Genomic DNA, 26,780 nt, shown 5'->3' with positions numbered 1-26,780 from the left:
TATATTATCTTATTATAATGTTTATAATAAGATAATATAAGTAACATACACAGCAAATACTGCAAAAATCAAATGCAAATATTACATTTTTAGCATCTTACATACACATTTGACATTGCACATTATCTTATATTTTTATATAGATAGATATATTGTTATTGTACATTTGCAGTACAAGCACATGAAACATTTTTTTTAAGATAAAAAATAAGATATTATGTATGTATGTATACTTAGTATCTACTTAATCTTAAAACATTTTAAATTTTTCATTATTCCATGGCCCACAGTTTGGGAAGCACTGATTCATACCATAAAGCTTTATTTTGAACATATATAATTGTTTTTGGATTTCATCTGAAACCATAATAATCCTTGAAAAAATTTGTTTTGTGTGTGGAAGAAGGGAAATATTGCCTCTTTCTGAAACCTGATGACACAACATCGTTTGAAAGAGTAAATAAAGTTTCTTACATCCTTAATGAAATTTCAGTGAAAGTTTTATATATATGTATGTATGTATGTATTCCTGAGCTTCTACTTTGTTATCGTATATTTTAAAAATAGATATTTAATGACTTTAAACCGAGATAAAATATTAAGTTTTAATGAGAAAGATACAACTAGTTTCAGCCTTCATCAGGTACTAAAGGTAGAACACAATAATAAAAATTGAAGTTACAAAAAACTGAGAATTACAGGCAAAAATGCAATACATAACTGACATAAAAAACGTATTTTTCAAGTTGTTTTATCCAATGCGCTATTGTCTGTTGCGTGCGTGTAAGTTCTCGTGAACGCCAGTATTGAACAACTGCAGTATGGCTATCAGGGATGTTGTAATAACTTAAATTGCTATTCAAATGTTCAGGATTAAGGAGGATATCCCTGGATTCCACGATTTTCCTTTCAAATTCATCACTGCAATGAAAAATGTTTTTGGATTTATCCCAGCAAACTGAGTGATTTTGTAGATCATCATGAGGATTGTTTGAGAAAAGAAGATGATGTGATCTTTTATAGGAGATATCTCTCTTATGTTCTTCTATAGGTAGTTCAGTAGATTTGTTAGTCTGTCCAAAGTAAGGAATATTACAATCGAACCATAATTTGTATACACCTCGATATTTTAAGTTGTGATGAATAGGCTTCGGATGATTTATAAGAGAACGGATTTACTTAGGAAGTGTAGTGAAAAACGTCCTGATGTTGTATTTTTTAAGGACTTTAGCCAATTTATTGGAGACTGAACTAATGTATGGGATGGAGATGCTACCTTTAAAATTAGCAGTTTCCGTAGTATACAACTAGGAGGATGCAGAAGAAATTTCCTAATCGTTTTTTCAGAATATCCATTTTGTTTAAAGATCAGAGAAAAGTAATTAATTTCTTTTTGGAGCTCATCTGGTTCATTTAGAAGAGAGCGTACTCTGTGTCCTAAGGTAGAGAGATAGTTCTGAGCTTTTGTGGTGGAAAGTGACGAGACTGACAGTGCAGATATCTATTGGTATGAGTGGGTTTTCTGTATATAGAGATTCGTGTAAGAATTACATCCAGGAACGGAAGGCAGGTATTTCGTTCTAGTTCGGCAGTTAATTTTATATTAGAATGCTGGTTGTTAAGATGATGAAGAAAATCCATGAGAGATGTGTCCCCGTGACTCCAGATGATAAAGAAGTCGTCAACATAACACCTCCAAAGTTTCGGCTTAAGTGAGAAGGACGATATGGCTTTCGTTTCAAAATCTTCTAGGAAAATGTTTGCTAGAACCGGGGATAAAGGGTTGCCCATTGCTAGGCCTTGGTTCTGTTTCTAAATGGAGTCCCTATATCTGAAGTAGCCAGATTGAATACAGTGCTTTAATAAAGCAAATATCGTTTTAGAAAATTTGTCCTTTAGTAATGTTAATACCTCCTCAGTAGGGACGTTAGTAAATAATGAGACAATGTCAAAACTTGCTATGATATCATTTTCACTGATGGAAATATTTTTGATATCGAAAACGAAATCTGTGGTGTTTTTGATGAACAATGAAGATTTATTGGAAAAACACTTAAGGTATTCCGCAAGATGTTTAGAAAGCTTATAAGTAGGACCATCAATACCTTCCACAATTGGGTGAAGAGGAGTGTTTTCCTTGTGGATCTTCGGAACTACATTTATTTATTCGTATGGCATGAATATCAAAACATGCAGTACAATACACTTTAATAACATATAAAGTCAAAAGTCATTTTAAAAACCAATAAAATTAAAAGATTACATCCATATTGGTCAGATAGTTCTTAGCTTCGGGTGTAGCACTTGAAAAGTCCAATTTGTCTCCTGAATATGCTCTGAGATAACACTGAGTCACAATATGGTTCACAGTTTGTCTCTGAGCTCCACAATCACAATGCGGGGATGGTCGTTTACCCCATTTAAAAAGCATGTCCGCACATACACCATGACCAGTTCGTATTCTATTAAGCTGAGTCCAGGATTTTCGTGGGAGGTGTGAGCAAGCATCAAAACTTTCTTGTAATTCATTGAGAGAAAATTTTGTGATGTCATCTGTATGGCTCTCCCACTGTTCTTGCCACTTTTGCTTCAAGTGAAAGTTAGAATGTAGTAGTAGTTGGGCTAATTGTAGTGGTGGATGTCTTGATCTCAATTGTCGTACACTTAAGTCTGGGAGATCTAAATGTATTGGTAGGGCTGTGTTCTCCAAGATTTTCTTATACTCGTGTAAGAGAGCCTTAGTCCTGCGCAGATTCGGTGGAACAATGTTACTAAGAGATGGAAGCCAGTGTGTGGGCGTTGATTTAATTGTGCCAGAAATCAGTCTCGTATTATTTAGCTGGCTATCAACAAGTTTAACATGTGTGCTATTTAGCCACACTGGTGAGCAGTATTCGGCAACAGAGAAAACTAGACCAAGAGCAGTAATTCGCAGATTATCGGCTGTTGCTCCCCATGTCGTACCTATTAGTTTTTGTATTATGTTATTACGGGTTCTTAACTTAGCAGAAACGTTTGTTAGGTGTTGCTTGTAAGAGAGCGTGCGGTCCAGGGTAATGCCCTAGTACTTTGGAAACTTATTGTGTCGTAGTAAACATCCTTCAAAGAAGATATGTAAAGTGACATCTGCCATGTGATTATTAAAATGAAAGCTTGATACTTCTGTTTTGTCTGGATTAAGCTGGGGCCTCCATTTTTTATAATATTCACCTATAGTTTTCAGATCTTTTGTATGTCTTCAGCCTGACTCATGTTTTTGTGTCGAATGGCAATTACAGTGTCATCAGCATAACAGAACTTGCGTGAGATGGTAGCAGGCAAGTCATGTGTATAGGTTATAAAGTAAGGGTGCCAATACTGACCCTTGTGGAAGACCATTATTAAGTATTCGTTGTCGGGACATTTTATTTCCTAATATAACTTGAAAGAAACGTTCAGTGAGCATGGAGGAAATTAAGTGTGCAGTCCATTTACATGGGACAATGCTAAGAAATTTGTATATAAGACCTTCATGCCATACTGTATCATAGGCTGCTGTTAGGTCCAAGAAGACAGCTGATGTTTTTTCTTGCTTCTGAAATCCAGCTTCTATGTATGATGTTAAAGTGAGCACTTGATCACAGCAACCACGTTTTTCTCTAAAACCAGCTTGTTCAATCAGGACATGCTGCATAATTGGTGTGGACAAGTCCACACGTTCTGTTGTACAGAAGGCGCTCTAACATTTTATAGGTGCAACTCAATGAAGCAATAGGTCTGTAACTTTTTGCCTCCTGAGGTAGTTTTCCAGGTTTAAGAATGGCAACTATTTTTGACTTCTTAAACTGGCTAGGTAGTCGGCCAGTCAATAATATATCAGAAAAGAATTCACAGAGCCATTTTATAGTATTTGGCCAGCTATTAATCAGAAATTCAGGATAGACACCGTCGAAGCCTATGGCCTTGCCTGCTTTGATATCTTTTATGACGGCTTTTACTTCATCTATAGTGAAGATTGAGGCATATTGTGAGAAAGCAGGGGCATTTATTTTTAAAGCTCTAAGTTCTTTCTTAACTTTCTTGGTATGTTCACGGTCCCTAGGTGCTCTTGACATATTAACGATTTGATTAGCTATTTTCTCAGGGGAGATGATTGTGCGTTTTCTTTTAGGTAGATTAGTTGTGGATAGTTGTTGGAGAAGATTCCAAGCTTTTCTACTTGATTGTTTGAAGTCAAGGTTTTCAACCGTATCAATCCATTTTGTTTTTCGAGATGAGGTCAGGCTATGTAGTAATTCATCTGCTATTTCAGGATCTTCACTTTTCAGAAACTCTCTGTAGAGATGTTCACTCTCTTCATTCCATCCAGGTACATATTTTTTCGCAGTTGATATGATTGCTCCTACAAATCTCTTGTACTCTGCAACTCTAGCAGGTATCTACCGAACACATTTATCCAATTCATTCACAAAATTTCTCCAATTTGTTTTTTAAAATTCCAACGCAGTCGTGGAAAGGATCTTGCTATAGGTAGTGTCATACCAATTTTCAGTAACCCTGATCAATGTTGACTGTTTGGGAAGTTAGAAAGTACATATCGTTTTGCTGGTAATGTTTGCCCTTCTGTGTTTATTGAAACAAAACATAAGTCTGGATTAGACTCTGTTTGCCATGCTGATGATCTAAAGGTGTTTCTATCTTTGGCATCAAATACAAGGTGTATATTATTTATTTCTGCCCATTGAACAAGGGTAGTCCCGCAGTCGTTATTATCATGGTACTTCCATTCTTCATGATGGCTATTAAAATCACCAATCCATACTGTTGGATGTTGATAAGTAGGTATCACATCTATAGACCATGATGTTAAAGGAGGTTTATAGACATTGAAACTAATTGTTACGTCTCGTTGTCAGGACAGAAGCATTTTCTATATCATCCTTGATATATGTTGCAATGCCATAATTCCGGTGGTATATAGCACCAATCAGAGTGTAACCAGTTATTTTTCCTCTTCTATTAAGGTCGTCTTCGTTTTCAGCATGTGTTTCTTGAAGAAGCACAACGTCGATGTTATTTTCTTGTAGTATTTTGCAGAGATAGTCACATTTTGCTCTGTTAATTCCCTCGATATTCAGTTGACACATCTTAAGGCTAAATCCCAGTTTTTTGTCAGCATCATCAATAAAATTAGAAAAATCGGTATTGTTTGACTGCATGCCTTAGCCAGGAGAACTAATTGTTACACTGGCTGCCAAATCGCTCTAGCTCAATTAGCATTACCCAGGGTGCACCACGAGTAGGCGAGTTAGATTACACCCCTCGGAACTACATAAATGCGTGGTATAACAGGGTGTAGAGAACGTAAAAAAAGGCGAATATCGTGAGGAAGTTCATTTGTAATCTTTAACAGATTGTTAGTGCAGTTTGTAGTTCTCTTGTTGGATCATCCTGAAGAATTGAATATGTAATGTTGTCTTCAAGTAATTGAAACATTTTATTGTGTGGTAATCTTCAGAGTCGAGGATGACTGTGGCATTGCCTTTATCTGTAGGAAAAATAATGATGTCTTTGTTCTTTTTAAGATTCTTTAAGGCTTGTCTTTTGGCAGGTGAAAGATTATCTGTTGGAGGTTTAGCATTATTTATAATGAAGATGGATTAAATACGGAGAACTTTTGCCAAATGATTAGAATAAGTGAACTGGCTTTTTCTATTTTAGTAAGAAGAGATTCTTTTGGAATAAACTTTGGTGAGAGAATGAAATTCAGACCTTTGCTTAGAATATCTTTTTCTGCAACTGTTAAAACATGTGACGAGTTGTTTACTACAACTTTGTCAGGATTAATACAGGCTTTAGTAGGAATAGATGTGTTTTGTACTCTCTTAAGAATCTCAAATTTTTCATTTGAGACATTTTTCGCTACACTACTTAAAATCCGTTCTCTTATAAGCCATCCGAAACCTATTCATCACAACCTAAAATATCCAGGTGTATGCAAATTATGGTGCGATTGTAACATTCCTTACTCTAGATAGACTAACAAATCTATTGAACTATGAATAGAAGAACATAAGAGAGACATCTTCTATAAAAGATCACATGCATCCGTGCTTTCAAGTCATGTTCTTTTCTCAAACAATCCTCATGATGATCTACAAAGTCACTCAGTTTGCTGGGATAAATCTGAAAACATTTTTCGCTACAGTGATGAGTTTGAAAGGAAAATCGTGGAATCTAGGGAAATCCTCCTTAATCCTGAACATTTGAACAGCAATTTAAGTTCCAACATCCCTGATAGCCATTCTGCAGTTGTTCAATACTGGCATTCACGAGAACTTACAAGCACGCACGCAACAGACAATGGCACGTTGGATAGAACAGCTTGAAAAATACTTTTTATATGTCAATTATATATTGCATTTTTGCCTGTAATTCTCAGTTTTTTGTAACTTCAATTTTTATTATTGTGTTCTACCTTTAGTGGATACCTGATGAAGGCTGTAAAAGGCAGAAACTAGTTGTATCATTCTCATTAAAACTTAATATTTTATCTCGGTTTAAAGTCATTAAATATCTATTTTTAAAATATATATATATATATATATATATATACACACACACACAGTCATTCCTCGACTTACATCTGGGTTCCGTTCCACCTGGCAGGACGTAAGTCAATACATTAAATCAACAGAGTTATAGGGGGTTAGGGACTGAACTGTAATAAGTATGCTGTCATTTTAATTTTTAAACCTTATAAAACTGTACTGTATGTTACTGCCACTATAAAACAGGAGAATAATCATCCAAATCTTCCTCCAAAATCACATCTTCATTGCCTTTCCTGTGTGAACAATCAGGCTATCGCTCTTCTGGTGTAGCCTTTGTTTTTATGATGAAAATGTCCAATGCTTATTCCTCCTCTTCTTTTCATCACAAATTTATTCATAGCAAGCAAACGCATCATGTACTTTCATTTTTGTTGTTAAGTAGTAGTCATCATTGGATCCATGTCTTCAGCTATTTTGAGAACACCGCTAACTGCAAAGAACATTTCTGCAGTACCCTTCACTGTGAATTGTTTAACTACCTCTTCCTTTTCTCGTTTTTCCTCTTCTGCAACAGTTGTTCCTCCAGTTTGACCAATCTTTCGTTGGTCAATTCTTTGGGGTGGAACTTTCAATGAGTTGAATGATGTCATCATTCACTTCGAGATTCAGACTGTTTGCTAGACTCACTATTACAACTTCCAAAATCATGCACAAACGTTTTTAATGTCATTTTCCATATACCATTCATACATTGAGAGGTCACTTCACCCCAAGCCACAGAAATACACAAGGCAAATTGGCAGCTGGAGCGTTGGCAAAAATGTTTACCGAGCGTAGCAACTGATAAACAGCAAAAGTATGATAGAAAAAATAAGACTATGATAGTGAGTGTAAACAAAATGAAAGAGCAAGTGGTGTTGTATGGAGATTCCTTAGTAAGAGGTGTGTTAGTTGAGAGTTTAACAAAATCGTACCAACCTGGTGCAAAAGTTAAGGATGTAAGCGAGTCAATTAGAATGCAAAAGCAGCGGGTGAAAGAATTGATAGTGGTAGCAAGTACAAATGATTTGAAACAAGAAAAATGGCTATGAGTGAGGATGTGAAGGAATTGCTTGAGGTAGCAAAAGAGAAGAGTGAGAGAGTTGGGATGGTGAGTCTGTTGCCGTGGTATGACAGTGAAGGGTATAGGAGGGCCATAATTGCAAATGACGTTATGCGTGAATTATGCAGAACGAATGGTGTGGAATTTGTGGACATGTGGAGTGAGTTCGATGGGCAAAAGGATTTATATAAGATGGATGGTTTACATTTGAATGGATTTGGTGTACGGAGACTTGAAAATGTTGTTGAATGTAGTGGAAGTGGATGTGCAGAATCAGGGAAACTAGAGTTATTAAAGGGGGGGGGGGGAGTAGATATGCAGACTTTAGGGAGACAGTTGAGTGTATGAACGTGTGTAATATGCCCAAGCGAATACGAAAGTCTACGAATCAGAATGGGATAGTATGAGGTCAAAATAGGGAGGACAAATGGGCCTCTGCAATTCATGTATACTAATGCCAGAAGTATTAGGAACAAGAAGGAAGAATTTTTGGCCTTTGTTGGCACTTCCAGGCCACAGGTTATTGGCATTAGTGAAACATGGCTGACAGAAGATGATATAGCTAGTGGGATTGAATGTGAGGGGATGGTGTATTCAGGAGTGACAGGGAGAATAAAATGGGGGGAGGAGTGTTATTGATGATAGCTGATGAGCTACAGCCAAGGAGAATAGAAGTGGAACTGCAGGATAGAGAAAAGAGCACATTTGAGGCTATTTGGTGTGAGATTGAAACTAGCAGAACAAAATATACATTTGGGTGCTGCTATAGACCAGGTGATGGAATAGATGGTGGAGATAGTATGCATAAGCAAATAGGAGAAATGAGTGGAAGGAGGGTAATTATTATGGGAGATTTCAACTATGGTAACATTGATTGGAAGGAGGAGAGGACACATGGGAGGAAGGAATTGGATTTTATGCGATTATTAAGGGATAACTATCTGCGACAGCATGTAATGGAAAATACTAGGGGTCAGAGAGTGCTTGACCTAGTAATTGCATCTGAGAATTTGGCTGTAACGAATATGACCACGTTGTCAACAATTGGTGAGAGTGATCATGGGGGTCTTAACTTGGGAGGTGGCTAAAGGTGTGGAATTTACAATTAAGACAGGGTACATGTGGAATTATCTGGCTGGAAAGTATGACAAGCTTAGGAGTTTGATTGGTTCAGTGCCATGGCATGTAAAACTGCAAGGGATAGATGTTGATAGTGCATGGGAGGCGGTGTTTGCATGAGGCAATGGCTTACTGTATACCTAGAGTCCGAATAATAAATCAAGTAGGGGTTAAATGGATGAATAACACCATTAAGCTTGAGCTGCAAAAAAAAAGGAAACAACTATGGAAGGAATTTAAGGAGAAAGGTGAACTGCAGGCACACAAACAGTATAAAGCACAGGCCAGAAAGGTATGGTAAGAAAAGCAAAAACGGATTATGAAAGGAAATTAACCACACAAGCTAAAGAGAATCCCAAACAGTTTTTTCGATATGCTGCAAGTAAAAGAAAAAAAATGTATATGGCAGAATGATTTTAAAGAATGCCGATGGTAGGGAGGTAACCGAATCAGTTGATATAGTTCAATTACTGAGCGAGCACTTTGCAAGAATATCATCCAAGTGGTGACATTGCAGGAATGAATGAACGAATAGATTATATGGAAATCGTGGTGAATGAAGTGGAAGTGAGTAGTCTATTACAAAACCTCAATGTCCATACATCTATGGGATCGGATGGTATACCAGCTCATGTCGTACATGAAGCGGCTAAAGAATTGTCGCCCTTGACCATTTTGTTTAATTGGAGCCTCAGGTCTGGGTTAGTCCTGAGGGGGTGGAAAGAGGGGAAAATAGTTCCCCTGCATAAATGAGGTTCAAAGGCTGCTGTTGTAAATTACCGACTGATTAGCATATCAGGAATCGTCAAGGTCTTGAAGAAATTAGTCGAGAAAAATACAGGATTGGATAGATGAAAATGGAATATTGTATGGGGGACAACATGGTTTTGTGAAGGGTTGATCATGCCTCAGTAACTTGCTCACGTTTTATAACACAGTGATGGCTGAACTGAATAAGGGTAATGGGTTTACAGTGAATCTACTGGACCTTGCTAAGGCCTTTGACAGGATACCACATGGAATTCTAATCAGTAAACTGCATCATATGGGGATGGATACAGGGTGTGAGATGGATAGGAGGACAGTTGATGGAGAGATATCAGAGAATGGTTTATTCAGGAGCAGAGTCCAAAAGATGGCTTGTGACTAGTGGTGTGCCGCAGGGTTCTGTTCTTAGACCAAAACTTTTCAATTTGTTCATTAACGATTATTGAAACACTTAAGGAATTGAACAACGTAGTTAAGGATATAAATTAAATTATACTTTAATAAATATATTCCGATATTTCGGCAACGTCACGTTGCCATCTTCTAAAGGAACTTACAAAAAAAGGCACGTGCACGTAGGCACTACAAACACAGTAATTGGGAATGAAGAGATGAAGCTATTGTTCTCCTAAAAGTCCTGATGGTGTCCTCTAGCGGGCTAAATAGGTGTTCTTGGCCGTTGAGCTGAAGGTCTGCTGATCTAAGCCTCCCAAATTTGGGGCAGTCACAACCAAATTTGTTGAGGTTTGGAGAATTTCTTAGGGCTGATTCCATAAATAGTCTTTCAAATTTGTATTTGCTATGGTGTATTACTGTAGCGTTCTTCCACCGTATTCTGTGGCGTGTATCCAGAGCATGGTCTGCAAGACCAGAATGGCTGTACTTGTGAAACTTGGGAAAATATTTATTAAAGTATAATTTAATTTATATCCTTAACTATGCTGTTCAATTCCTTTAAGTGTTTTAACAATGCATAACCAACGTATAAGCCTGTCTACGAGAATCAACGTTCATTAACGATATAGGAAAGGATCTGAGAGGAAGTGTTCACTTGTTTGCTGATGATGCAAAGTTGGGTAGAGCAATAGTGAGTGCACAGGATGTCAAAATTTTGCAAGATGATTTGGATAGTTTGGAGGACTGGGCTAAGGAAAATGGATGTCGATTTAATGTGGCAAAGTGTAAGGTTATGCATTTTGGGGTGAAAAGATTAGCAGCAGTATATCACATTGGTGGAACCGTACTCCAGGAGATTGATGAAGCCAGGGATTTGGGAGTGTTGGTGGATAGGGAGTTGAAGTTTAGGGGCACATTGCAAAAGTGACTAAATCAGCTCATCAAATCACTTGGTTACTGAAAAATACTTTAACAAGCAGAGACAAACAAGTTATTGTTCCTCTGTATCGAGCCTTGATAATACCCCATCTAGAGTACTGTGCCCAGATATGGGTGCCAGAGTTTCTTCTTGATGGGGAGGAGGTGGAGAGGATCCAGAGACGAGTGACCAAGATGATAGCAGGTCTATGGAATGAACCTTATGAGAACAGGTTGAAGATTTGTGGATTGCAAAAATTGGTTGATAGGCAGAAAAAGGGTGATATAATTGATACTTTGAAATTGCTGAAGGGTTTCTATAAGATTAATTCAGAAGATATTTTTGAGAATAGGACTGGTGGTGGGAGAACTAAGGGCCATACATGGAAGCTTGGCAAGAATGCAGTTAGCAAGGGTGTTAGAGCTAGGTTTTTTACTTGGAGAGTGGTGAATGAGTGGAATAAGCTGCCCGAGTCTGTTGTGGGTGCTATGACTGTAAATGAGTTCAAGGTAAGATATGCTAGATACTGTGTGAATGTCGAATAGTTGTTCTTGACATGATGTTAGGGCCTCCCTTGATGAGTCTGTCGATTCCTTGGAGTTACCCGAAATAATAAATATTGAATGTTTTCCAGAATTACATGAGAGTAGTCATTTCTGTCAGTAGCAGAAATGGCTGGTAAAAAAGTTCTCCATAGATAATAAGCCTTAAACACTGCAAGAACTCCTTGATTTATCGGGTGGATCAACGAAGTAGCGTTCGGAGGGAAAAACATGACCTTGAACTTGGTGAAGATCACCGCTATATGTCGTATAAGACATGACCTGGAGTCTTATCTAGAATTAATAAAATTATAAATTCTACATTTTCTTTCACACAATAGCTATTTATTTCGCTCGCATAAAGTTCATTAAGGCATTCTTAAACAATTTTTGAGTCATCCATGACTTGTTATTGCTCTGATAATGAACTGGAAGTATGTTTCCTAATGTTTTTGAAGATTCGTGGATTCTCACTGTGCCATATCACAAATGGTTTCAGTTTATATCCAGCCCATTTCCTATAACAGAATCGTAACACGGGCATTAAGAGCTTTTAAATTAGGTATAGATTTTAGCTTTTTTGTGGATGAATGTCTGCTTGGACATTATTTTTCCGAAACAAGGACGTATTAAATATTAAGTATCCATATTAAATATTTGCTGAAGCAAATAATTTTCCTCTGTAATAATTTTATCCAATTTTTCCACAAACTCCTTGGCAGCCTTCTAAGCACTTGCAGATTCTAATATATTTTCACATTATGCAGCGCAAAATGCTGCTTGAATCTCATGAACCAACCGGAAGAAGCGTTGAATTTGTAGTCATAATCAGGTTCTGCTTTTTCCTTCAATATGTTGAAGAGACTTAGTGCCATTGCGGTTATGGTCTAAGTGCTAAGGGGCTTTTGGTTCAGGTCCTCTATGCATGATGCAAGTAGCTTTTCCATATCACCGATAGGACCTTGTCTTTGGTTTATCACTCTTGTCGATTTAATCCCCTTACCGGCCATTATGGATAAAATACGCATCCTCATACGCTTCGTATCCATCATAGATTTCAATGTAATATCAATGGTATTACAATTTTAATATGCATTTCATATCCATGGAAACTTGGACGTATGTATATGTCCTCGCTGGTAGTGCGGTTAATAGAAGCAGATCCTTTCACAACCGCTATGATTTTATCCTTATTTTTCAAAATGGTCGTCACTACAGAATGAGACCATCTGAAGTCATGTGATCACATGGGCTTACTAGCTTCATGTTGCTTTATAACTTGAAACTTCGTTTCAAGTTATAAAGCAGTTGTTTCGAGTTATAAAGAGACGAGCAACTGATTCAAGATCAATTGCTCGTCTCTTTTTCTGTGATTCTTCACTAGGTTTTTTGATTGAGCGTGTAGGGGCCATGTTGCACAAAATATTGAGAAATATTTAACGATAAATACACAAATAACCCATTCCTCAAATGCAAACTCAACAGAGGAACTGTTGAAGACACGTGCCAACTGCCGAAGGAAGACTGCTGCTGAAAATACTGTTGCCACTATGCATGCTTTACCTTAAGCTCGCATCTTGTTCAAAAGTATAGCCGAAAATGTTATTTATTCCCTTATGGGATCATGGACGTATCTTTGAAAGGACGTAAGTCGAGGAATGACTGTAAATAACTTTTCACCTGAATTATTTTTTTAAACTTCTAATAACTTTTTTTTTTTTTTTTGCAATAAAACTCATCTTAAAAAGGCAATGTTCTACGCAAGTAATTAAATGTTATGTGTGAACTTGGAAAGATTCTAATACTTGTATAAAATATACCCATTATAAATATTGGATAGCATACATAAAATAGGTGATAAATCCAACATTATTAAGACTCGGCTGTCATTATATTGTGATATAATCAACCATACTGTAATAGATTTCAGCTATGTTTGAAAATATCTAAATAAATAAAATATCTGATGGATTCAATTGAATAATTCTAACTGGCACATTCTCCAAATACTTTGCAGAATGCATGTAGTTTGGATGGATAGAACCTAATGTCTGTATGAATTTTGTGTTGCCTTTGTGTGGTAGCAATAGTAACAGGCTGATGAAACAGTGTTATAAATAAATATGCTTCAAGTATATATATATAAAGACATTATTACAGAGAAATTTTTTTAAAACCCGTTTTCCACTTAACTGGAATGCGGCTTTGTCTCACTTTGGTCTTTTGCAGACATAAATGAGAGATGATCAACATGCAACTTTAAAAATCATCATTATCACTTCCAGTCAAAACTTCAGGAACAGAATCAGAAGCAGATTTTACTGCAGAATCACTCGCATGTGTTTCGCTTCCACTGGATGTCTCAAATGTATTTGAATAAGTGGATGAAGAAGCATCTACATTATTTACAGAGGAAGGAGGTGCAATTTTCTCTAATTCTGATTTCTTCCTTAAATCTTCCTTTGATATGGTGGGATCTTGAAATACATCATCTCTTTTTTTTGATGTAGAGAGTGAAGACAAGCTTTTATTAATGGGATGTTTAGATTCAACTATATTTATTTTGCTTTCCTTACTTGGTGGAATATGGGGTAAAGATATAGAACTCGGATGTTCATTAGAAAAGTCTGATTTACTGAAGTAGTTACGATGAATGTTTGCTGTTGAATTTTCTAGCTGTTGACAGGATCTTCCAAACTGTTTTACCACAAATTTAAAGAGATCATCTTCACTTGTGAGCATATTTTTACTAATTTGTGGATCACTCTTGATTTCAGAATTTGGTAATTTATAATCATTTTCACCATTGATGTCATATTTGTGAAATTTAGTATTATGTTTTCCTTCATTATTTGCAATGTTTGTGGATAGTGTAGATATTTCTCCAGTGAGATCATCCTTGGAGATAGACTGACTAACAATTTCCTTAACAAGTTTCTTAATGGATGTTACTGTCCTTTTCATGTTCCTTTTATCATAACCAGATAGGCTGCCATCTGCTTTAACTGCTGTATGCTGATCACATAAACCACCATCAACTCCTACATTCATAATAGAACTATTCTTAGCTAATGATTGCAGTGCTGTTTCACTTGGTTTTATAGGAAGAATGTTTTTCTCTGCCAAAACATAATTGCTTCCTACTTTAGCATCTTTTGCTGTTGTCATTACTTCAATGCTGCTTTGAGCAAGGGTAATATTACCATCTTGTATAATATGCTTTGAAGGCTTGCTATCCATGTTGGATACATGGGGCTTTTTGTAAGAATCTTTAAAAATGACTTCAGTTAATTCTGAATTTTTCAGAAATTCTACTGGAGAAACAGTGCCCGCTCTGTTTAATTTTGCAAGTTCTTGAAACCTACAAAGGGGAGAAAAACAAAAGTACTTATTTTTAAATGAAGCTTATGGTTAAAATGCACCTTTTTTGTTAGTAACAATGAATTACATGAATATTTAAAATATTTATACAAATACATGTACATACCGATCCCCCCTCCAAATAAAATAAAATATCAGAGACTAGAGCCATCTTATGAATGGATCCAGTAGTTCCCAAAGCAAGTAATTTTGGGGAGAGTGCAGAAATCTTGGCAGTTTGATGTGTAAACAATCAAACCAAAGGGTAAATAATATACAGGGTTTAGATTAATGGAAGGATATTACATAAAGAACTGCATGGTCCGATTTCTATAGAGGAGCAACTGTACATGGCCAACCATCATCAGTACCATGGTTAGTGGTTGGCTTTTTCTGATCAGATTGGAAAAAGATCAGATCTTTATGCCTGAGTGTCATCCCAAATGAAGTTTAGCAGTGCAGGTGAATGGTATGGAGCTAACCTATAGTTGTAAACCTGGAAGAATAAACACTTATGGATATGCAACACCTCTTATATTGTGACAGGTTTACAGAACAGACCTAAGCCTCTTTCAACATGACAATACAACATATAATAACATGGATGTTACAGCAAAGAGTTTCAGGAAGATGCCTGTGCAATGTTGATTTCAACTCAACAGAGCAGACTAGTGCATCTCACAATTTAGATCATGAAAGAAGAATGATCTCGACTACACGACTCAGTTAATAACTCCGTGGGGAGTATGCTATAAAAATGGAACATGTAACCAAGGCTATCCGGATATGTGAAATTGAGATTTCTCTGAAATGTGTCTTGTCCCAAACTTAGCATATACAGGAAAACCTCGTTTAATGCAAATTCGATATGCACGATAATCATAATCAGCGTGAATGAGTGAAATGATACTATTTTCGCTTTAAGTGAGTGATTAATCAGTTAACACAGTTTTTTTACGTTATGCAAAATTTTTGTCGTCAATCTGCAGCAAGCAGCAGCACTTGTCCAGATAGTGACCGGCTATACTCGGCAGTTGACTCAAAGCTATTGTTGCAAGTGCAAACTCTGTTCTCTTGCTCAATCACTTTTCCTTCATTTTGCTTTAATTTAGATACCAATAAGCTTTATTATACTCAACTGCTGATATGGAAAAGAGAAAGACTAACAAAGAAAGCAGCAGTAATAAAAAGAGAAGAAAAGTAATTATGTCAGAGGAAAAGGTGGAAGGCATTAAGAGATGTGAAAGTAAGCTAGTAATACAATGATTGTTCTAGACTTGGGATGCAGCTAGTCTACAGTTTGAACTATATTAAATAAGAGCAAAGAATACAAAGAACAAGGAAAAGTTGCTACTGTTTCTTTAAGCATGCAGATCACCCGAAACAGAAGCCGCTTAATGATCAAGACGGAAGGCCTGATATCACTCTGGATTGAAGATTGTAACCAAAAAAGAATATCTCTTAGTACAAGGAATATTCGGGCAAATGCTCAAAATATTTTTACCTCGTTGAAAGAGATAAAATTTCAAGAGGAATGTGAAAGCTTTACTGTGAGTTTAGGATAGTGTGATCACTTTAAAATCAAGCTGAACTGCATAACATAAGAATAATCGGGGGGGAATCTGTTAGTCTGATAAAGATTCTGTGGCCAAGTTTCCTGAAGAATTATAAAGGAATTCAGGAGGGTGATTATGATGATTGTAAAATATTCAACATCGATGAAACTGGTCTCTTTTGGATGATGTACGCCAACTAAAACTTTCCTAGCTGAAACTGAAGTCTCAACCAGGAGACAAAGTATCAAAAGATTGTCTTACACTATTATTAGGAGGCACTGCAGAATGCGATTTTAAACTCAACCCTATGTTAGTTTATCTTGCACAAAATCCAAGATCTAAAATTATTGAAGAAATCAGCACAATTGGAAAAGAACATGGATTCAATGAACTGCACAATGACGATGCTTAAAGGTCAAAGCTATATAACTTACAGGAGACCTCCACATAGCCTTTAAAGGAATGTGGAGACCTGACCAGGGCTTCTGACCTAATGTCCAATCTTCACCTGTTTGTGGTGCACCCTGTTAGGTATCTACCTGAATACTGAATGGACAAGGATAGGCTAGCAGTTTGGAATTTAACTGACCAAAATGTATTTTTGACTTAAACCAAAATTTCAAATCATGGTACATCATCACAGAATTTCATGTTGGCTGGGGGGGGGGGGTCACCTAGTTTTCGCCAGGGAAGCAGGGCAAACAGTAAGTCAGCTACTGAAACAAATCCTGAAACTCACCCCAACTCAACATCACCACAGTTCAAGATCAATACTATCAACTTAAGAAGCCTGAATAGCAAAGAAATGGAGATAGATGAGAAATTGGATAAGTACCAGATCGACATAACAGGCGTGACTGAAACAAAAAAGCCAAAAACTGGTGAGATCTTTCTCAGCAATAAATATAAAATGTTATATTCAGGCACTGACAATCAAGGAAAAGAAGCAGTAGCCACAATATTCAACACTAATCTTGAATGGCAGATAGTCTCAAATAAAGTGATGTAAGCAAATACGAGAATGGGAAACTGGACGATGAGACTTATTTGTGCCTACTGTCCCACAGAAGGTTCTACTAAGGTAGAAATGGAGAAATTTTTTGAGGCTTTAGAGAGGGCAACTAACACAATGAAAAGGGAAAAGTTGGTCCTTGTTGGGGATCTAAATAGCACAGTAGGAAACAATTGTCAGACATACAAAAATATTTTGGGAAAATTTGGAGAAAAGGGCAAAGCTAATAATAATGGCAAATACCTGTTGGATTTCTTCTCAGGACATGGACTGGTTATTACTCACACAATGTTCCAACATAAAAATATGTACAAATTCACATGGAGAGAAGAGGCAAGAAATAAGAAAAGTCTCATTGACTATGTTATTGTTGATAGTGATGTTTTCTCCTTGGTGCAGGACACCAGAGTGTACAGAGGATTTGAAATTAGAAGTGATCACTATTTAGTCTTGAGCAGGATAAAATTGAATTTCATATTGAAAAGAATAACACGTAAGAAAGTTTTAAAGCGAATAAAAGTTGAAGATCTCTCAGATGTAAACTGTAGACTAAAATACACAAAGATTATTCAAGAAAAAATGAAAGAGTTTGAGAACAGGAACTAAACTTTAGAGATTCAGTGGCAAACCCTATAGAAAACACTGAATGATTCAGCCAGAGAGGCATGTGGTGAGGTTGTCTACAAGGATAGAAAAATCAAAATTCCATGGTGGACACAGCAAGTTAAAGAAGGAAGTAAAGGAAATGAAGAAAGCATATCAAAAGTTCTTGGCAAATAAGTAAGCTTGTGTTCTTAGAGAATACAGAGACAAATGTAAGAAAGCTAAACACTGTGTAAAACTGGCTAAACAAAAATCATGGGAGGACTTTGGTAAGAATATAGAAAATAAATATCAAGAAGGTGGCAAGATATTCTGGAGGTTGTTGAAGAAGCTCAGAAATGGAGGAAAGAGTGCTGTAAAAAGAATTAAAGATGATAAAAATGACATGAAAACAGGAGAAAAAGATATCCTTGAAGTATGGAGTAATTACTTCGAATTACTCCATATGAAATTCGAATTACTAAATGAAACAAGCAGTAATGAGCACAGTGGTAAAAAACACTGACGGGGCATCCATACTTGAAGTATAAAAAGCCTGAAATGTGGAAAGCCAGCAGGTATAAAAGTCTTACAGTGGCTGCACTGCATAGTTCACAAGGCCTGGACAGAGGGACAAATTCCAGATGATTGGAGTAGATCTCTCATAGTACCCATATATAAAAATGGAAATAAAACTGAATGTGAGAAGTACAGAGGTATTTCATTGCTGAGTGTTCTTGGTAAGATATATGCAAGTATACTAGAGAAATGGTTGAGAAGAATTGTGGAAGAGAAGCCTGGTGAAGAACAAGCTGGATTTAGGCCAAACACAGATTGTCAGGATCAGATTTTCACTTTACGACAGATAGTTGAGAAATCATGGGAATATAACAAAGATCTGAATTTAAGTTTTGTAGATCTGGAAAAGGCATATGACAAGATGCCAAGAGAGAAGCTATTCAAAACGCTATAGTTATATGGTGTTAATGGGGCATTATATCAAGTTGAGTTGTAAGTCAGCAGTTAGAATTGAAGGAAGTACAGGAAGGTGGTTTAATGTTAAATCTGGTGTCAGACAAGGATGTACATTATCGCCTCTGTCTTTCATTATTCATTTTCTATATGGATCACATTATGAAGGAAAGTGGTATTAAACCTGATATCAAAATTGGAGATGTTAATCTCAGCTCTTTTCTTTATGCAGATGATGTTATACTTCTAAATAAATCTGCTACAAGTCTGCACGATTCCATGACTAAACTGAATAACTTGTAATATATATGGTATGAAGGTCAGCATTAAAAAGACAGACAATGGAAAATAGGCAGAAACATTGAAAATATCAACTGCATTGTGAATGGAGAACCTATAGAATAAGTAAAACATTTCAGCTACTTAGGCACGATTTTTAGTGAACATGGTAAATTAAATATGGAAATAGACAACAGAATAAAAAAAAGCTGGTATGGTAGGAAATCAACTGAATAAATTTATATGGAATATGAGAGAAATTAGCCAAAATATTAAATTAGCTGTATACAAGACAGTGTTCAAACCAATTTTAACTGAGAACTGAGTTAGAAGTAAAACACTTGACCAAAGATATGGGAGGTCTGAGAAAGATTAGGGGCACAGATGGCATCAATGGCAATATCACATTAAAAATGAGGATATTAGGAAAGAACTTGACGTTGTCAGCATCCAGGAATGCATTAGCAGAGCTAATCTCAGGTGGTATGGCCATTTAAACAGAATGGGAGAGGAAAGATTAGCAAAACAAGTGTTCTCTGCCAGGTTGGCAGGAAAAAGACTCAAAGGAAGACCAAGGTATAGGTAGATTGACACCGTAAAAAATGTCTTAGAAGAGAGAAATATAAGACCTGATAATATTGGTGTCTTGACAGGTACCAGACCGATTTGGAGGAAAATTGTAGATAGGAAGTTAGTAATGATGTAAATTTTTCATATAGCACTATCATATCCTGTACACCCCTTGAGAGTATATATCAGGAATCTGATGATGATAATGGAGCTTGATCGATTCCCATACAGAACAGTTAAGTGAGAATCTCCTTCAACTAGAAGAACAGTGTGCATATGAAGAAGGTAAGGAGTGTTAACAAGAAGAGAATGTTACATATAAGAAGCTAAAAGAACTTGAGCTAGTTTTCAATCATAATGAGTATGCTAAGGAAATTTTGTTTGATGCTGATCCTGATATGGAACAAAGCTTCGAAGTCTGCCGAAATCTTGATAAAGCTATCGCAAATTGCATGACAAGATGAAAAAATCAAACACTGTTCAAACATCTTTACTTAATTTTTTTTGTAAAAAAAGTAATTCACTCAAATGTTCAGACATTAAATAAAAATTTAAGCAACTGATTTTTAACTTTGAAATTTACATAAAAATTACAGTATACAGTACTAGAAACATGCATCTTTAGCAGTGTACTGTATGGATCTGAAACATGGGTAATAAATAAGGAATCAAGAAAAAGAATTCTGGCATTTGAAAGAACTTGTTACAGGAAGATGCTAAGAATAGGATGGGTACAGAAAGTCACAAATCAAGAGGTCTATCGGAAGATACAACCAAAGGAGAATCTAATGCAGAAGATTATGAAATGGAAGCTGCAATTATTTGGACACATCTGCAGAATGAGTGAGGACCGGTAGATAAAGACATTCATGTTTGCTATTATGGATTGCGTAAACAGAAGAGGTAGGATAGCTGACATAAAGGACTGGTGTCGAATGGGTGTACAGAAACTGCAACACTGTGCACTGGACAAAGAAATGTGGAAGAAGAAAGTGAAGAAAGCATCAGACACCAACGAGCAGTGAGCCCATGGTTCGTGATTATGATGATGAAGAGACATTCACTGGGCATCCAGTACACCCACACCCTACCATTTGCTTGGTAGAGAGTGCATAATTCATAGCTCCATAGCAGGAAATCTTAATGCTCAAGTTGAAGATAATACAATCCCAAATGTGTTGGGAAAATATGGAGAACTTTGGATAAATAACAATTGTCAATATTAGACTTCTATATTTTCAATAATTTTAAAATAACTAATAGTTTCTTCAAAAAAAATAATATAAATATACTTGGAATGACAGAGGAACAAGATCTATAATTCATACCTGTAGGTACAAATCCTGCCGTGGACATGGATATTTGTATTGTCTATGAAGAAGTAGTTCCATACCATATTCACTGTCATTATGTCCATAATACAAATAATATCAAGTAATTCATTTCTTTCTTCAGCAAAGATTGGGAATGTAAATTTCCAATTAATGAAAGTTCCTTTAATAATCTGTAAATGTTCTTGTTGCAGATAGTTCAGTATGATCACCATTTCTTCATATGTATTATCAAGGGATGTACAGTATACTGTGAGAATGCTACATAATTTACATTATTATTAACATCATATCAACAGTTTTCTTCCAAACATGTGGTTATTACATGATAACTACAGCAATTAACTTTAATGAAAGCACAGATATTTCCATTTATAATTGACACCTAAGGATTCTTCAACAGACCACAGGATTCCAATCCATTATATTTCTTTTGGTTGAACTTCATACAAAAGTTCCTTTAATAATCTGCAAATTTTGCTATCTCTGAACTTATTTGGTACAATTTTGAAGAAGTATCTCCTTATTCCCACCAACAAAATTTCTCATCTGTTACCATCTACAAAAGACAAACTGTCACCTCTATTCTTAGCTGGTGTTTATCAGATTCCTTGTAAATGTAATTTGGCATATTTTGGGCAGTCAGGTTGTTCTGTGGAAAAAATAATTAATGAACATCAATATCAGATTCTTGTGAATGTAATTTAGCATACTTTGGACAGACAGGCTGTTCTGTGCAAAAAAGAATTAATGAACATCAATATTGACATTAAATACATGAAACCTCAAAAGTCTGGAATATTGAAACAGTATCTGGTGGAATGAAGCTTGTTTTCTCCATAGAAGCAGTTTTAAATATGAATGTCTTTTCATAGAAAGTTGCGATGTGAGAACGCTAAGAAGACCATGATCTAGTTATTGCAGCAAGCTGTGCTTTAAAAGAATAAAATGTCGGATTTGACAATATTGGCAAATAACAGAATAATATGGGAAAAAACTAATCTTTAAAGGTACCTGTGGCATAATTATAAACACAAATTATACAATAACCACAGTAATTAACTTTAATGAAAGTACAGATATTTCATACTAAAAATAACAGTACATCATCATCATAGGTGTGTAGAAACAAGCAAATCAAAGAACAGGAATACACACAACAACCAGTTTACCAATTTAAAAATGGTTGCTATGAGCTAAAAATTAATATATTAATGAATAATATTAAAACTATTTTTGATGTTTACATAAAATGAGAATCTCCCAAAAGTTTGGGAGATTCTCATTTTATGGCAAGTGATACTAAGGCAAGTGATGTGAAGTCAAGTTGCCCAATCGTGAAGTTACTTCAAGCACAAACTTTGTTTGCTTACACTTGGATAAAGGAATAAACCAAGAATATAATATCTTTAATGAACAGTTCCATGTTTGGTCTCTAGAGAAAGTTTCCAGAGGATCTTGTCCTTAACCAATTCAGAATGAGTTGAAAACTAGCAGACAGCATTTCATTTTATGAGCATGGTTTCTCTGAAAACTAGCAGACAGCAATCCTCCAATTTCCATCAAGCCCATAAATACACAAACATCCATTCACTTTGTCAACACATACTGAATCAACTTCTCATCCTGCTCTTACTATTTCATCTGCCTCTGTGCTCTCTGAGATTTTCAAACAGTTATTCTTTAGGGCAAAAAGCTCTAGTTGTTCAAAAACATTGACAGGTTCCTTCTCTCTTCTTGATCACTTGCAAACACACATAAAAAAATGCTGTTATTTATTTCTCTGTTATCTAAAATAAATTAAAGATTCCAAGAAATTATATTCTTGGTTTAATCCTTTATCCAAGTGTAAGCAAACGAAATTTGCACTTAAAGCAACTTCACGACTGGGCAACTTGTATATAGAGGCTAATGACTTCACATCACTTGCCTTAGTATCCCATAATGCATAGCATTATACATGTCCTTAAGAATATGTGCTTTGCATTATGGGATAGTAAGGCAAGTGATGTGAAGTCAAGTTGCCCAATCGTGAAGCTACCTTAAGCACAAACTTTGTTTGCTTACACTTGGATAAAGGAATAAACCAAGAATATAATATCTTTAATGAAAACAGTTCCATGTTTGGTCTCTAGAGAAAGTTTCCAGAGGATCTTGCCCTTAACCAATTCAGAATGCTAATATGCAATGGATTCACAACATTTCATTGATGAGATTCGCATAAATAATTAACAGATGTTCATTAGCCTTAATCTGATATGCTGCTCGTTTCAGCCACTTGCTAGAAAGGTATGTCAATGGCATGTTTTGTGCATTATATTGTAAATGCATATGTTCTCAGAATGATTTGCTTGTTTTACATGAGAAAACTCAGTGCTCCCCCTTTGACTAAAACCAGTTCATTTAGCCTTCTCTGAGGCATATAAAATTTCTCCTGTTCACAGTAGGCCTACCTGAGGTTTCGCTTGTTGTTGTACATGGGTGTTCCGGTCCTAATGTGCACCCTCAGATCAGTTTCCAGTTCCAAATTTATGGTCAAGTAAGATTCTGATATTTTATATAGAGTAAGTTCCTCAACTGAGAAAAGTAACTTGTTGAGAAAAAAAAAAAGGCAAATTTTTTGGAAATCAATGCCATTCAACCTATGAGAGTTTCTTGCTGTTTAAACTTGGCACAAATTTGCCCCATCTTATGGCTCCTAAATCCATGTTTCTGAGGTTAAGGCTCCCAATATCTAGTCAACTTTCAAATTCATTATCACCATATTGCAGTCTCATTATCCATCTAATATCCTCTTTTGAGGTCTACCTAGCCTTCTCTTTCCAGTTGGTCTATATTTTATTATTTGTTTAGGATATTGGGTATTGGCCATTTGGTTTACATGTTCTACCCAATTTTGTTTGTAATTGTTTAGTTTTTCTTCTATTGATTTTATTTTAGTTATTTTAAAATATCTTAATTCCTTTTTTTGTCTAATAAATGTGTATTTTGCAGTTCTTCTCATGAATTTCACTTGTTTTTATTCTTTGTTTATCTTGTTTGTTTATTGCCCAAATTTCGCTGCCATATAATAATGTGGGCACTGCTAAAGTATTGTATGTTTTTCAAGCACGTTTCTTTTTGTACAATATTTGGATTGTTGAGTGTTATATTTATCAGGCCTATAATCTGTAAAAAGTCTGAAGTTTTTAATTTTATGTCTTTTACAAATTCAAGTCCCAATTTAGACACCCCCCCCCCTCCCAAGATCTAGATTTCCCCAATCCCTTATACTATTGAACCAGTATTCTTAACTCAAGCTTCTCACAGGCCATTGTCATGCTCTGGGAGGTTTGTCTATATGATATGATATGAAAAATCCTGTCACTTTCACATGGGACCAGCTAACTGACCTTCATCTGAAGGATCTTTGAAAACAAAGGGAGCATGTTTTATTATCTTTTCAACTGTGTGCCTGCTCACATGAGTTTACTAAACAGACACAGCACACTGTTCTGGCAAAAGAACATGAGGTGATTTATTGCAAGAGGTTTGTAAAAAAGTGAGGAATATATGTTTTGTGTGAGAAGTGGTGGGTGTGTGAGAAAGAGAGAGAGAGAGAGATGCACTGACATTGACTGTTCAGAGGCAAGATACTCAGATATTGTGATTGCTTGAATCATAAAACTCATTACAGAACTTAATGGAGGCCTAAAATAATACGTTAACTAATACTAATCAACTTTACAGTAAACAAGCAGTTCTATATCACTTACCCAGATGTACTTAGTAGACTGAGAAATTGCTGAAATTTGTCAAAAGTTTTCTGGATAGATGACAAAGTATCATCATCAATGACACTATATCCTTCTGGACAGCAAGACTCTTTCAACTCTGTAAGCTGATCAGACAGCTTTTTATTTTCTAGAGAAACCTATCACAGAATTGTATTTATAAGAGATTTTGAGTGTATAAATTTATAATTATCTTTTCAGTTGCATTAAAAGTATGATAAACCACTCATTTAAACAACCAACATACAGTAGACCCATTGGTATGATACTAGTATCATAGTACAGTACTGTCATGTAATCCATCACAAACAAATGTGGGGATTACCTGTAACAGATCACATGCAGTTAATCAGACACATATAGTGTTTGTGTATGTGTTGCTCATTAGTTTTGAATTGTTTTACTATATTGTGCAAAATTAATTTTAATCTCTTGTAAAAATGCTGCTGCGAAATGCTAAAAAGGAAATGATGGATAAAAATAACAACCATCTTTTTTTTTTCTTTTACTAATCCATTTTATTCATAATTTCTTAATATACATGTATTAATGTCATATTACAGTTTCATCATTTTGCAGATTAAATGAAGATTCAATTGTCTAGGAAATTTCACTTAAATATCTGGATTTATAGGATAAATTTGAAGGTAGGAAAGAGCTTTGCTGAAGATGGTCTGCATAAGAGTAAGAGTGGCAGTGTGAAGCTGGGTCAATTTTTGATGAGAGGAGGGGTATGGGTGTGTAGCCAGTCAGAGAAACAAAAACTAGAGGGTGGAACTGTGAGCATAGGATTACCAGGATTGGTGTGAGATAAATGATGAAAGAAGGCAAAATAAGGACGCAGGCCTCAATGGGAACAACAAAGTCAAATGGCTGGTACAAAGGATTTAAGAGGTGACAAGTGCAGCATGCGAGAAGATATGAAAGAGTTGCTAGTACATGTGAAAAGAAGAGTGAGAAAGTAAAAGTTGTGAGTCTGTTGCTGTGGTATGATATAGGAGAGTTGAAATGGAGAACTATAATTGCAAATGAGTCAACTAACAAATTGTGCAGAAAGAATGGTGTGGACTGAGTGTGATGGAATGAAGGAAGGATTTATATTAGATAAAGGGCTTACTTTATTGAGAGGGATTTGGAGTCAGGAGGCTTGAGAAAGTGTTTCAATGAAATTAGAATGTTTAGGTGGGGATGCAAGTCAGTGTGGGTTCAGGCAACCTAGCGGTTAGTAAAGTGAGAGAGTGATCAGATTATGCTAAATGTAGTTCCCCAGGTTCTTAACTTTATTGGGCTATGCAACACAAGGTGTAATGTGCAGCATTACACCTTGTGTTGCATAGTAGGTTGATAATGTAGGTTGTAGGATGAATGGGATATTGTAGTTTATGTATAATAATGCCAAAACTATTCAAAATGAAGGTGGGAACATTTAGGCATTCATTAGCTCAACTTGGCCAAAAGTTATAGGCATTAGTGAGATGTGGTTAACTGAGAATGATATAGTCACAGGAATAGAATGCAAAGGATATATAGTATCTTCAGAAAGGACAGAAGGAACAGGATGGGAGAAAGAGGTTTTTTTGTTAATGATGGAAAAGGAATTGAAGCCAAAAAGTGTAGAAGTACATTAGGAAAATAGGAATGCAGAGGTGTTCATTTGAAGCTATCTGGAATGAGAGAGAGGATGACAGAGTGAAATAAGTAATGCAATTGATTGCTGCTATAATCTGGGGGAGGGGGGAAGGAAGATGATATGCATTGGCAAAATTTGCCAATGTATATCATCACATTGGCAAAATGTGCAGGTCGAGTAATTATTATGGCGATTTCAACTATGAGGACAGAATGGAAAGAGGAATTGTCACAGGATGGAAGGAAATGGAATTTATACAGCTGCTGAGAGATAATTACCTGAGGCAGCATGTAATGCACAGGACACAAGGTTCAAGAGTGCTAAATCTAATCATAG

The 26,780-nt window shown here is 35.9% G+C and overlaps 1 protein-coding gene across 1 annotated transcript in view; it reads right to left on the bottom strand.

Annotated features, from left to right (window-relative positions):
- Window positions 1-13,550: 13,550 nt before the first annotated feature.
- LOC150096275 (centrosomal protein of 78 kDa-like) overlaps window positions 13,551-26,780 on the bottom strand; it is a 249,593-nt gene continuing 236,363 nt past the window's right edge. The window contains exons 13-14 of the mRNA XM_090409311.1: window positions 24,797-24,954; window positions 13,551-14,740 (exon numbers count right to left, since the gene is read on the bottom strand). Coding sequence (XP_090265437.1) covers window positions 13,639-14,740; window positions 24,797-24,954 — 1,260 coding nt within the window. The 3' untranslated portion in view covers window positions 13,551-13,638. The remainder of the gene's footprint in view (window positions 14,741-24,796; window positions 24,955-26,780) is intronic.

The sequence above is a fragment of the Typopeltis vanoorti genome, chromosome 19 (assembly GCF_054136105.1).
Source record: "Typopeltis vanoorti isolate ZY-2024b chromosome 19, IOZ_Tvanoo_1.0, whole genome shotgun sequence".
Classification (NCBI taxonomy): Eukaryota; Metazoa; Arthropoda; class Arachnida; order Uropygi; family Thelyphonidae; genus Typopeltis; species Typopeltis vanoorti.
Note: the sequence above shows the minus strand (reverse complement) of the source record. Positions and strands in the feature narration are given on the sequence as shown.